The following is a 12,876-nucleotide window of genomic DNA, read 5'->3' as shown; positions in this document are numbered from 1 at the left end:
AAAATCGCAAAGCGGTTTCGACTTGTCAGAATGCGATGACACCGCAACCACCATCTCAAACACCAGACTATTTCGTAGCAAAACAAACAAAGCAGTGCTCAAAAATGACACATCTCGGGTTTCTGAGCAATCGAATCGAATAACGACGACATTTTTTGTCAAGTGTATTGAAAGAAACAAAAGGGACCATCTGCTCAAGAAGAAGAATTTCAACCAAAGCGTCCAAGGGTCCTGCTCGCCTGACTCTTTTTAAATCAGAGGAGAGTACTGGTAACGGGCCTGGCGGCGACGGTACAGGTAGTAGCCCACGGCGGCACCAATGACAAAGAGAGGGACGAGGACACCAGCGGCAATGGCACCGCTGTTGCTGCTGCTGCCGGAATCGTGGGGCGCAGGAGTGATGATGACCTTGTCGATGACGTACAGGACACCGTTGGCAGCGGGCAGATTGATCTTGTATGCGAGCGCAGTGTCAAAGAAAATGTTGGTGCCGTTGGTGTGCAGAACAACTTGGGTGCCGCCAACAGTCAACACGGACTTGCCGTTGGTGATGCCAGGGGCGTAGAGCGCCGAGCTGACCATGTGCGACTGAATGAGCTTGGAGACAAAGTCGGCATTGTCGAGGCGCGAGTCGTGTTCAAAGGCGGCAAAGGCGGCATTCGACGGGGCAAACACCGTGTAGATGCGGTCGGTGTTGCTGAGCAAGCCCTCGAGGTTGCCGAGCTGGACCTTGGAAACAAACGTGGACAGATCGCTCGGCAGCTGGGAGATGGCACCAAACAGCGACACGTTGACCGGGAAGATGACCTCGTCGAGGCCAAAGACGATGCCGTTGGTGCCGCTGATGGCAGAGTTGACCTTGATGCCGTTGACGTAATCCTGGCCTTCGTAGTGGTTGAGGATGAGCTTGCTGCCAACGCCAGACGCGATCGACTGAACATAGGTGCTGTCGACGAACTGCGAGGGAGGAAGAACGATGGGGAGCAGGTGGGTCTGGAGCACCAGCTTGAGGTAGGCGGGATCCGCCAGCTGCGCCTGCTGAGCGGCGGTGAGGTTGGCAAAGGCGACATCGGACGGGGCAAATGCAGTGACTGCGGGGCTGGTGGCAACAGGCTGGTCGAGCGCGACGGTCGCGAGGCCTTCGGCAAACGACTGGAAGCCGTTGTACTGGATTTGGTCGAGCACGTCAAACGCGGGCAGCGAGACTTCGGCGAGCAGCTGAACAACGCCATTGTTGGCAAGGTTGACGTTGAGCGAGTCCAGCGCGCTGATGGCGCACGTGCCAGGGTTGAGAACAGCGTCGCCGGGAGCTGCGCCTGCGGCAAACGTAATGTTCTCGCCAGTCAGCGTGGTAAATTGGCGACCAAAGCTCGCCTGGATGACCACGTCAAACAGAACAGTGCTGGGCACAACGTGGTGCTGCAAAATCTTGGTCAGGAGGGCGGGGTACACGCCAGCCACAACGTCCGCAGGCAGCGCGGCGAGAGCATCGTCGGTTGGCGCAAACACGGTGAACACGTCGGTCGAGCTGGCCAGCGTGGTGTTCAAGCCGACAAGCTGAGCCAGGTCGGAGAATTGGGGAGTCAGCACTGCCAGCACATCGTTGACCGTGTTGGTGGGCAAAAAGACAACGTCGTCCATGCCATAAATCACGCCGTTCGACGTAACAGCTGGCGCGAGGTCGAGCGCTTTTCCATTCACATAGACCTTGTTGCCAATCTTGTTGACGAACAAGATGAGACCATCGTCCTGGAGCTGCTGGCCGTCAGTGGCGTCGGACGCATTGAATTGTTGGGTCAGAATCATGTAGTCAAATGCATCGCTGGCAAAGGTGAGGTCGTTAAAGTCTGCCAGTTCCTGCGGCGTGAGCTTGGAGAATGCCAGATCCGACGGCGCAAACACGGTGACGATGGGCGCCGTCTCGAGCAGGGCGCTCTGGTTGGTCTGCAGCAGCTTTGAGGCAAAGGTCACGTACGAGTCCCACTGGAGCACGTCGAACGTGTTCAAGACTGGCAGAAGCACAGTGTCGATCAAGTGCACAATGCCGTTCGAGGCAGGTGCCGCATCCAGCGAAACCACCTTGGCGTTATCGGGAGTAATGACAAACTCCGAGTTGGCAAAGGCCAGGCCGATGGTGTCGCCCTGCAGCGTCGTGAAAGACTTGTTGATAAAGTCGGGGAGGAGGGCGCCATACACGAGCTGATCCGGGACGATGTGGTGAGCGAGAATCTTGGAGAGCAACGAACCCGCAAACACGCCACGCACTTGCGACGGAATCGTCTCGAACGCAGCGTTGCTGGGCACAAAGGCAGTGAGGTTGGCAGTGGGGCTAGAAAGCGCGCCCTGCAAGGTCGTGTTGCCGAGAACAGCACCCACAGCACTCGTGCTGTTCAGGGTTTCGAGCACAGCGAGCAAGTCGCCCGTCGGAGGCAGCAGCACCTTGTCGACGATAAGAATGATACCCGAGGTGGGTTGGATGGGCGCCGAGGAAAGTCGGGCACCCTGGGCGAAAACGGTGGTATCAGACGTGTCAAAGCGAACAACCGAGTTGGCAATGTTGGGCAGCAGAATGGCGCTCGTGCTGCTAACCAGAGTGTCGTAAGGGTGATCGCCGATCACACTGTTGAACTGCAGGAAAGCCAGCAAAAAGTCACTGTCCGTATGGAGACGGTCGATAACGGCGGGATCAAGGCTGGCGAATGCGGCGTTGGTGGGCGCAATCAAAGTGTAGCTGCCAGGATCAATCAAGCTCGGCAAAGAAGTATTCCTGAGGAGAGTTGCAAAGGTGGTGAGATTGTTAAACACAAGGGCAACCGAGATACGGGCTGGAGGGACGAGGACGGAATCAAGCACATGAACGGCGCCATTGGCGCCAATCCAGTCCACGGAACGGGTGGTTGAGGTATTTTGCACACGAAGGGTGCCTTCGACGGGTTGCTCGACGTAAAAGTCGCCTCCAGACACGGCTACCAGAGGCGAGGGCGTCGTCGAAAAGTCGAAGGACAGGGAGTACGGCGCTCCTTCGGAAACGTGGAACCCGAGGAGGTAGATTGCAACGTCGGGGTTGGCAATCAGGAAGGAAACAACGGCCGTGTCGAGGCTCGCAAAGGCAGCATTAGACGGAGCAAAGACAGTCACGAAAGAATTGAGCGAGCCGTTCAGCAGCTGGTTCAGGTCAGTGTTGGCTGCCAGCGCGAGGAAGGTGGTAAACTTGTCGCTCGAAGTGTAGAGAAGGGGCGTAGATGGCGTGAAGAAGGCACTCACGGGCTCAGAGCCAACGTTGTGGATGACGCCATCCAGCGCTTGAAGATAGCTGCCGCCAGCGACGGGCAGGTCGACCGTGTCGTAGTCGAGCTCGGCGCTGCCAACAAAGTACGCGCCAGAGCTGTACATGCCGAGGTTGATTTGACCGCCTTGCAGCGTTGGCTTCGAGATGATGGGCAGGGAGATGTCGAGCGTCTTGACCGGCTCGCTGACAACGTGGTAAGAAAGCAACTCTTTCGTCGCGGCGGGGCTGCTGACGAGCGCGTTCTGTTGGGCCGAGCTGAGGGCGGCAAAGGCGTCGTCGGTGGGAGCAAACAGCGTAAAGTTGCTGCCAGCATCAAGCTGCGCCAGCAGGCCGGCAGTGGAAAGGTGGGCGGTCAGGTTGGAGAAGCCTTTGAGGGCAGCGAGCAGTTCGGAGGGCTTGAACAGCAGCACGCCATCAATGACATGGATGACACCGTTGATTTGGGTGGCGTCAGTGGCAACAATGCGCGCCTGGCCGTTGTTCAGGGCCACACCACCGTCGTCGGTCGCGTTCACCGCCACGCTGAGCGGCTTGGTGTTGAGCGACGTCAACTCAAACGAGGCACTGCCCTGCAGAGTGGCGTTGATGGCAGAGGAAAACCACGCACCGGACGAGATGTGGAGGAGCAGCAACTGCGTCATAAACTCGTCGTTCGCGAGCGCGGCATCGGGCAAGACAGCCGAGATGGCAGCGTCCGACATGACAAACAGCGTGTAAGGGCCCGAGGTGTTCAGACGCTCAGCAATGAGGGGAAGACGGGCCACGGCCGCGGCAAAAACAGAGACGGCGACATTGCCAATCGTGCCGGACGCGATGGCGCCCGTCATGTAGTTGGTGGGAAGGAGCGGCACGGTCGTGTTGAGCGGGAAGATCAGACCATTGCTGACATCCGCCACGGTGGGGTCGATGGGAATGCCGTTGAAGGTGAAGAGGTTGTTCTGGGCGGCAGGGTAGTTGCCGACCACAAAGGTCGTGCCGGCAAGCGTGGCGCGGAGGTCGTTGGTGTGCAAGTCCGAGCGTTGCACCTTTCCGTCCAAAACGAGGTAGAGGATGGACGCGGCTCCTCCCGCCGTGAACTGGGCCAGCTGGTCTGGCGTCAGCGCTTGCAGAGCAGCATCCGTCGGCGCAAACACGGTGAAGGTCGTTGTTGTGTTTGCGAGAATGGTCTCGTTCAGGCCATACTGGGATGCAAAGTCGAGGAATTGGGTGTATTGGCCATCAGCAGTGAGCTGTTCCAAGATTGTTTCGGCGCTGGCGGTCAGTGCCAGCATCAGCACGACGGCAGCCAACATGGCCATCAGAGGAGTCGATGACTTGGCCATTGTGATGTTGAGAGAGAAAAAAATCTGAGCAAGAAAACATGAAAAAGGCACATGGTCAAACAAAAGTGAGTTTAACGATCATGAATCGTGAGGTGGAAGGAACAACAACACGAGCATCAGGTTCTGAGTTTTGATTCTCTGCTTTCTCAGACAAAAACAGTTGTTGCTGTGTGTTTTTGACCAGGTTTCCCCCACACCCACCCCCCACCCACCATTACTGACTAGTTGACTACTTGTTTTGAGATGATGCTCATATGGACTTTGACTTTGACTTTGAGTGTGGAAGCCGAGTGAAGCCGTGTGGGGGGCAATCAGCAGCAAATCACGCTCTGCGCAGATTTCAGCGCTTATTTCCGCTTGGAGAAGACTTCCGTTCAACCAGTCAAATCCCACGCTGCAGCTCTGCATCTCTCACTCACACTCTTAGAGTCGCAACGCACAAACTGGAGTCGCAAAAGCAGCACAAAGCGGACTGAAGCAGAGGAGGAGGAGGAGAGTGAACATTCAAAAAAAAAAAAGGTTGCATTTTGTCATTTTTTGTCAATTTGAGTTGAGTTTCTCCATTGACTTGTCTTTCTCGCCTTCAATCGATGCCGCGACTCAAGATTGAATGAAGCGCCGAGTATTTGCGGCGATGCAGATGAATGGATGGATGGATGGACTGGGTGGATGGACTGGGTGGTGGGAGGGATGAGTGTGAGGTGGAAATCGGAGAAAAGGGTGAACTGTGCCACATGAGGAACGCCCCACTTGCCCCACCTGCACTGAAGACAGGCGAACGCTGCATCACAAGTGACTTGTATTACTCAGAGCAACAACAAGAGGAGTGAGTGAGTGAGTGAGTGAGTGAGGGAGAGAGCGCGATCGAGGGGGTGAGCGACGATGATGAAAGCGCGGGAAAGGACAAAGAAATAAAAATGCATGATGCAAAAATCATCAAAAATCCTCACCAACTCAGAAATGAAGAGAAAAAAAGAAAAAGAAAAAGAAAAAGATTGACTGAGCAACAAAACAGAGAAAAACCAAAAGTCAACGACTACTGCAACAACACTCGCGAAATGCCCAAAGAAGACGAAAACGGTGAATCGGCGTCCGTTCCTCACTCTGGCATCCATCCTTACAAGCTTCAGGAGCGATTCAAGGTCAAATGTCCGGGTAAGTTCAGAGCACCAACAGTGAACACGCCAGAATTCCGAGAAATTTACTCGTTTGATCAAACCAACAGCAAAAAGCTTCCACGCAGCAAACGCAAAAAAATTCAGAGAAACCGAGACTGAGTCCCGCCAGAGGCAAAGCGCGTGTTGAAGGACTTGCTCTTTTCGATAATGTCGTTGCGCTTTTTGGAATCCATGACGCGGTTGCCAAAGTCCTTCTCGCGGTCAAACGTGAATATCCGAGTGGATGGCTCGTCGCTTTTAGCTTTGCTGGCAGCTGCAGCTTCCACACTTTGGCGGTCTCGGTGCATGTCGACGAGGGACAGGGATGCTCGCTTGCCCTGTGAAAACAACAACAGCAAAACAAACCCGCATGGTAAAACAAAAAAATAGATGAGCACAAATCCTTCCAAACTCGTCATGATCCCTCGCCTTGCATGCCACGCGCACCCAATCCAACCAAAAACATCCACAAACTATCTTACATCTAAAGACGAGGCAATGTCACGATCACGCTCCTGCTGGAGTCGCAGCGCTTCGGCGTTGGCAGCATCCCGCTTTTTGGCGGCAGCCGAGGGCTCGGGGTCGGGGTGGCCTGCCAATCGAGCGGCACGTTGTGCTGGCGTATCGGTCCATGCCGAAGTGTCACCACGACCGCTGTATGCGTTCGATCTGAAGCTGCGGGCCTCGGTACCCAAAAAGCTCCGCTCCTCGGGCAACTCCATCATCCACTCTTCGCGATCTGCCGGTCCCGCGGCCGCCGCCGCCGCAGCATTCAACCTACGAGTGCAAACAGTGAGTAAACAGTGAGTAAACAGAATAGTCTCTGCCTTCAAAGCGAACGAGGTCACAACAATCACTCACCGATCTTGCTCGCGCTTCAACGTTCTGGCCTCCCGAGCAGCAAACTGCTCGGCTGCTGTTGGTGCATGCGATCCTTGGGCAGCGGGCAATGGTCCTAGATCATCATCATCGTCTTCGGCAGCCGCGTTGTTGTTGTGGACTTGCGTCGAGTTCGGGCTGTAGGTCTCGCCGCGTAGCGTCGCGAGATAGCGTCGTGCGTCCTCGTCCATCTCTGGCCCTGCTTGATCCTTGTTTTCCTGACTCGAGCTTGTCGTTGTCGGCGGTGCGGTTGGTCCAATCTCAACACTATCTGCCTGACGCTCGAGCGTGCGGCGAAACTCTTCCGGGATGTAGGGTCCAGCCACAACAGGCTCGGCAGCGGCTGCAGCAACCACTTCGCTTGACCTTGAAAGAGTACCTGTACTTGCTGGTGCACTAGTTGTAGCAGTCGTGCTTGAGCTCTCGCGAGCAACATTGTGTTTCGCCTCAGCGCGTTCAGCTCGTTCGGGCGATCTTGACCGCCTGTGGTGCTTGTGGTGCTTCCTATGGTGCTTGTGGTGCTTGTGCTTCTTTCTACGATGCCGGCGGTCGTCTTCGCCTTCCGACCCAGACTCGCTCCCAGACGACTCGGATTCGCTGCTACTACTTGACGAGCGGTCGCTGCTCCGACTTGGACTCCGACTCCGACTGCGATGGCGACGCGACGATGATGATGACGATGAGTGCTTCTTGTGCTTCTTGCTGTGCTTGTGACGCCCAGAGCGCGAGCGATTGCTTGAGTGGCTCGAATGGTGGCTTGAATGGCGCCGCGTTGACGGCGACCTCGACCTCGACCTTGACCGCGACCGCGACCGAGACACAGACCGGGATCGAGATCGAGATCGTGAGCGCTGCTGGGACTGCGAGCTCCTGGAGTCAGACGCGGGGCGACGGCGGTCGGGCGAGCGGGACCGCGATCTGGACCTCGACCGCGACATTGAGCGATGATCGCGCCGCGAGCTCGACATTGGGGGAGGGGGGAAGTGATGAAACAAAGTAGAGCTATGAGGAGTGATGATCAATAACGTTCTATTGATTTTGCTGTCGTTTATTGATTGCTCAGAGGACGGACAAACAAACAAAATGAAACAAACATTTTTTCGTTAAACACGCTCGAGAATAACAGCAATGCCCTGGCCACCGCCAATGCAGGCAGAGCCGACGGCGTACTTGCCGTTGGTGCGTTGCAGCTCGTGGGTGAGGTGGGTAACGATGCGAGCACCAGAGGCGCCAAGAGGGTGGCCGAGGGCGATGGCACCGCCGTTGGTGTTGGAAATGTCGCGGTCAAGCTTGAGCTCGCGCTCGACGGCCACAAACTGGGCGGCGAAGGCCTCGTTGACCTCGACAAGGTTGATCTTGTCGAGAGTGAGGTTGGCGCGGCTCAGGGCCTGGCGGATGGCGGGGGCCGGGCCAATGCCCATGATGGAAGGGTCGACGCCCGAGATGCCGTACGAGACGAGGCGGGCAAGGGGCTTCAGGTTGTGGGTCTTGACAGCCTCCTCGCTGGCAAGAACAAGCGCTGCAGCACCGTCGCAAATGCCAGAGGCGTTACCAGCAGTGACGACACCATCAGCCTTGAACACGGGGCTCAGCTTGGCGAGCGTCTCGATCGTCGTGGCCGGGCGCGGGTGCTCATCGACCTCGAACTTTTCAATGCCCTTCTTGCCCTTGATGCCGATCGGGGCGATCTCGGCGTTGAAGCGGCCTTCAGCGTGAGCTGAAAGAGAACGGGGGGGGGGAAAAACAACAACAGCAACAACAACAACAACAACAACAACAAAAGTCAGAGAAAGAACAGCAACAACTTTTGGCTACAAAAAGAAACAAAAAACCCAATCCTGCAGATGTTGGAGCAGAAGTGGATCCAGAGCAAGCCGTAGTTACCTTTGGCCCAACGCTGTTGCGACACAAGCGCAAACTCGTCGGCATCAGCGCGAGTGACCTGGTACTTGGCAGCGAGGTTCTCGGCAGTGATGGCCATCGGCAGCTTGATGTACGAGTCGGTGAGCGCCGACCAGAGCGTGTCCTCGAGCTTGGGGGTGTGGCTGAGCTTGACGCCCCAGCGAATATCGCGGGCCGCGAAAGGTGCCTGACCGAGCAGCAACACAAAGTCATCAGTAAGCAAAATTGGTCAGAGACGAGGCGCAGGGGAGAGAGGGGGGAGGGGCGGCAAGAGAATGGGAAAGAGAGAAAAGACAACTCTCAGAATTTTCATTTTCTCAGAACCAATGATTTGCATTCGGCTCTTCAAGCGAACCAGCCCAAGCCGGGGTGTTTTCTTTTTGTTTTTGTTTGCTAGCACTGTGAACTTGGTCATGATTGAGTGAGTGATTGAGTGAGTGATTGAGTGATTGCCATGAGTGAGTGATTGAGTGGCTCGTTGTTTTTGTGACAACAGTCATCAGCCAAAATCACATGTAAAAACCGCCTTCAATCTTCAATGCATCATCCATATGGAAACCCCTCAACCAGACCCGCCCCACCCCCACATCAGCCTGCTGCTGCTCCTGCTTTCATTCATCTCAACAGCAATCAACTGCGCAAACCCCTTCGACCGGGGACTCCCAAAGCATTTGACTTGTGTAGAAGCGCGGAGACTTCTTTTCCAAACGAGCCGCTTCCGTCTCCGCCTTGATCTGCTGCTCGAACCACCCCACCCCCACCCCATGTCCCGACCTCAAACATCAAAGAAGAAGTTGCTGAATGTGAGAGCGAGAAAGAGTCAGACCTGGGACATGGACTCGGTGCCGCCGGCAACCGCAATGGCAGCGTCGCCAATGAGAATGTCGTGGGCCGCGTTGATGATGGACTGGAAGCCCGAGCCGCACAGGCGGTTGACGGTGAGTGCTGGCGTGCGGATCGGGATGTCTGCGCGGAGGCCGGCGTGGCGGGCGAGGTACGGCGCGTCGGCGCTCGTCTGGGCAACGTTGCCAACCACAACGCTGTCCACCGTGGTCGGGTCGACCTTGCCGGCAGCGAGGGCAGCCTTCACGGCTTCAACCTGCAGATCAGTCGCAGTCAGATCCTTCAGCTTGCCGCCGAACGTGCCGAACGGCGTGCGCTTGGCAGCGACAATGTACACGGGGCGGGCAGAGAGCAGCATTATGGGTCGATTCTTCAAAAAGAGAGAGTGAAGCAAAGCAAGCTCAGAAAAGGAGTAACAGTTGGTGAATTATTGATTATCATCAATCATATTAGACAGAAACGCAATGGCAAGGGAGAGAAACAAACACCTCACCCCAGAGATGCTCAGAAAAGCAACAGTTCCAATGCTTGTTGCTGCTCAGCCTGCTTTTCGCTGAATCTCTCCCAGCTCCGTCGCTCGGCACTGCATGTTTTTTTTTTCGTTTTTTTGTCTTTCACTCGTTGAGCATTGGACGTGATCGAGTGATGACCAACGCAATCGTTCCTTCACTGCTTTACTGCTTTCCTCAACAGAAACTAACAGAAACCGGCTCAAATCCACAAGTTTTCCAATCTTCCGTCGGCAGATTTTGAACAACGTTTCACTCATTTTTTTTGGATTGCTTCCGTTGTCAATAAAGCCATGTCACTCAACGACCACGACGCTGCGCATGCAAGCAAGACCAACAACAACGCTGCTGCTACTATGACAAGTGGTGGCGCAGGTGCTGCTGCGGCAAAACAACCCGCGCTGTTCGCATTCGAGGGAAAGCTCCCGCCGCTGCCGGTTCCCAATCTGGACACTGTGCTCGACACGTACTTGGCTTCCGTGCAGCCGCTGCTGTCCCTGCCAGAGCAGAGCGCCACGCGTGCTGCCGTCGACGCATTCAAGCAGCCGGGCGGGACGGGCGAGCTGCTCCACAAGAAGCTCGTCCAGCGCGGGCAGGAGCGTGGCAATTGGCTCGAGGATTGGTGGCTCCAGCTCGCCTACCTGGCCTACCGCGAGACGTCCGTGATCAACTCAAACACGGCCATGACCCTTGAGCGCGATCCGAGCAACCCGCCTCCGCTGCGTCAGGCGGCGCGGTACATTGTCAAAATGCTCGAATTCAGAGAACTGGTCGTTTCTGAGCGGCTGCAGCCCGAATTTCTGGGCAAGGCGCCGCTGTGCATGAACCAGCTCCGTCTCATCTTTGCAACCAACCGCAAGCCAGGCAAAAAGATTGACGAGCAGGTCACCTATGCCAATTCCCGCCACGTCGTGGTGATTTGCCGCAACCAATTCTTCTCCTTCCCAGTGCTGCACGCGTCGGGTTCCGGAGGCAAATCGCTGCAAATCCTCTCACAAGACGAGATTGAGCTACAACTCGCCCGCATCAAAGCGCGTGCCGCACGCGGCAAGTCTCCTGCCATCGGCTTGCTGACTGCGGACAACCGAACGCGTTGGGCCGAGGTACCATTCGCGCCTTCTGTTGCTGCAAAACCTCATGCTCCTACTTGTTGTTGTGCTGATTGGTGTTCTCACACTGCTGTTTCACTTATCACCCTTGTTTTTGAACGACTTTTTTGTTGCTTGTTTTTCACCTCGAACAGAATCGCGAACAGCTGTCTCAACATGCCGGAAGCCGCCGCACCCTCGAGGTGATCGAGTCGGCCCTGTTCACCGTCTCATTGGATGATGAGCTTGCGCTCGAGGACGGCGCCAATACCGCGCTGACGCTCCATGGCTTTGGCAGCACGCGCGAGACTGGCAACCGCTGGTTTGACAAGTCTGTGCAACTGTTGGTTTCAGCAGACGGCCAGGCTGGCATCAACATGGAGCACTCTGTTGCCGATGGCGTTGCAGTGGCGCGACTGGTCTTCCACATGCATGGCACGCGCCGCCTGTTCAACGACGAGCTGTCTGCAGCCCAGCGCCACGAGCGGTTGTCCAAGCTCGCCGAACCCGAGCTCCTGTCTTGGGGCCCGTTGCCCAAGGCAGTCCAAGATGGCCTTGCCCGCGTGGCTGTTGAAATTGACGCCCTGATTGCGCGCACGAATCTCTCCATCAACGATTACCCAGCTTATGGCAAAGAGCTGGTGAAGGCCTTCCGTGTGTCGCCTGACGCCTGGTTCCAGATGGCGCTGCAGCTGGGGTACTACCGTCTCCACGGCAATCTCACCGCCGTGTACGAGACCGCGTCCACACGTCAATTCCACCACGGTCGCACGGAAACCATCCGCAGCCTCAGCCAAGCCTCTGCCGCGTTTGTTCGTGCAATGACGCCTGTGAATGATCCTCGGGGTCTTGATTCGGTAAGAGTTGGTGGTGGGATGCGAGTGAGGAAGAAGTAGCTACGTCTGACTTTTTTGCAATGGAAACCCAACAATTGCTCCAGGTCGTCTGCGCAAAGCTGTTAAAGGAGGCCATTGCCTCGCACGTCAAGACCACCAAGAACGCCATGGAAGGCCGTGGTGTCGATCGTCCTCTGCTTGGCATGCGCATGCTGGCGATCGAGGGTGGTTTGGAAGTGCCTGCGCTGTTCAAAGACCCGGCGTACAGCCGCAGCACCACCTTCCGTCTCTCCACCAGCCAAGTGCCGACAACGTTCCGCGTGGCACCCGCCTTTGGCCCCGTTGTTCCAGACGGCTACGGCGTTTGCTACAATGTGCGCGACGACAGCATTGTGTTTTCCGTGACGAATTTCAACGACAGCCACACCGATGGCCTGCGTCTTGCACGCGCCGTCTTCCAAGCCCTAACAGACATGCGCGCAGTTGTCGAGGCTGCAACTCGAACGGCCAAGTTGTAAAAAGAGGGAAGAATGTGTGTGTCAAACGCAAGGATTTTTGATTTGATTGTATCACTTGAACTGGGAAGTGTAAAATGTATGTGCCATTGTCGTGTATGTATTCCAATCGATGCTTTGGGTGCATGCGCGTGCGGGGTTGGTTGTCTACATTGCCGAGAAGGTCTTCTTGCCCAACAATTCTTGTAGTTTATCTGAGATTTTCAGAGTTGCGTTGGAGCAGTCAACGTCATCCAAGTTAGTACACCCTACAACAACAAGCCTGTTCCAACCTTTGTGGGGGGGGGGATCTGCATGTACCTTTCACGTTGTTGACAAGGGGCGGGAGATCGGCAGGAATTGGTTGTTTGCTCTCTCGCAATGCATTGTACCGATCTGCACCCCACACCCCATCGGAAACAAGAGCAATAGAATGAGCGTCTACATTGTCGTAATACCACTAACGCGTATTTTGTGACCATGCAAAACCTAGAAAATCAAGACAGGCTCGCTTGGCTTCAAGGACATCGTCGGCGTCGTGGCTTGCGACTGCATCA

The 12,876-nt window shown here is 55.9% G+C and overlaps 4 protein-coding genes across 4 annotated transcripts; 1 reads left to right on the top strand and 3 right to left on the bottom strand.

Annotated features, from left to right (window-relative positions):
* Positions 1 to 122: 122 nt before the first annotated feature.
* Positions 123 to 5,599, bottom strand: CAOG_05955 (hypothetical protein). The gene is made up of 2 exons (XM_004345495.2): positions 5,562 to 5,599; positions 123 to 4,635 (listed from the first exon to the last, which is right to left on the bottom strand). The coding sequence occupies exon 2, from the start codon at positions 4,609 to 4,611 to the stop codon at positions 250 to 252; it is 4,362 nt and encodes a 1,453-aa protein (XP_004345545.1). The 5' UTR covers positions 4,612 to 4,635; positions 5,562 to 5,599; the 3' UTR covers positions 123 to 249.
* A 191-nt stretch (positions 5,600 to 5,790) lies between these two features.
* Positions 5,791 to 7,650, bottom strand: CAOG_05954 (hypothetical protein). The gene is made up of 3 exons (XM_004345494.2): positions 6,630 to 7,650; positions 6,251 to 6,545; positions 5,791 to 6,106 (listed from the first exon to the last, which is right to left on the bottom strand). The coding sequence occupies exons 1-3, from the start codon at positions 7,613 to 7,615 to the stop codon at positions 5,870 to 5,872; spliced, it is 1,518 nt and encodes a 505-aa protein (XP_004345544.2). The 5' UTR covers positions 7,616 to 7,650; the 3' UTR covers positions 5,791 to 5,869.
* Positions 7,651 to 7,655: 5 nt separating this feature from the next.
* CAOG_05953 (acetyl-CoA C-acetyltransferase) lies at positions 7,656 to 9,788 on the bottom strand. Its single transcript, XM_004345493.2, has 3 exons — positions 9,376 to 9,788; positions 8,532 to 8,736; positions 7,656 to 8,364 (listed from the first exon to the last, which is right to left on the bottom strand). Exons 1-3 carry the CDS (start codon positions 9,748 to 9,750, stop codon positions 7,751 to 7,753), a joined length of 1,194 nt encoding a protein of 397 aa, XP_004345543.1. The 5' UTR covers positions 9,751 to 9,788; the 3' UTR covers positions 7,656 to 7,750.
* A 362-nt stretch (positions 9,789 to 10,150) lies between these two features.
* Positions 10,151 to 12,514, top strand: CAOG_05952 (hypothetical protein). Its single transcript, XM_004345492.2, has 3 exons — positions 10,151 to 11,004; positions 11,145 to 11,846; positions 11,930 to 12,514. Exons 1-3 carry the CDS (start codon positions 10,195 to 10,197, stop codon positions 12,341 to 12,343), a joined length of 1,926 nt encoding a protein of 641 aa, XP_004345542.2. The 5' UTR covers positions 10,151 to 10,194; the 3' UTR covers positions 12,344 to 12,514.
* The last annotated feature ends 362 nt before the right edge of the window (positions 12,515 to 12,876 follow it).

Source organism: Capsaspora owczarzaki (assembly GCF_000151315.2).
Source record: "Capsaspora owczarzaki ATCC 30864 unplaced genomic scaffold supercont2.10, whole genome shotgun sequence".
NCBI classification, from domain to species: domain Eukaryota; class Filasterea; order Ministeriida; family Capsasporidae; genus Capsaspora; species Capsaspora owczarzaki.
This window is presented reverse-complemented; position numbering and strand designations above follow the sequence as displayed.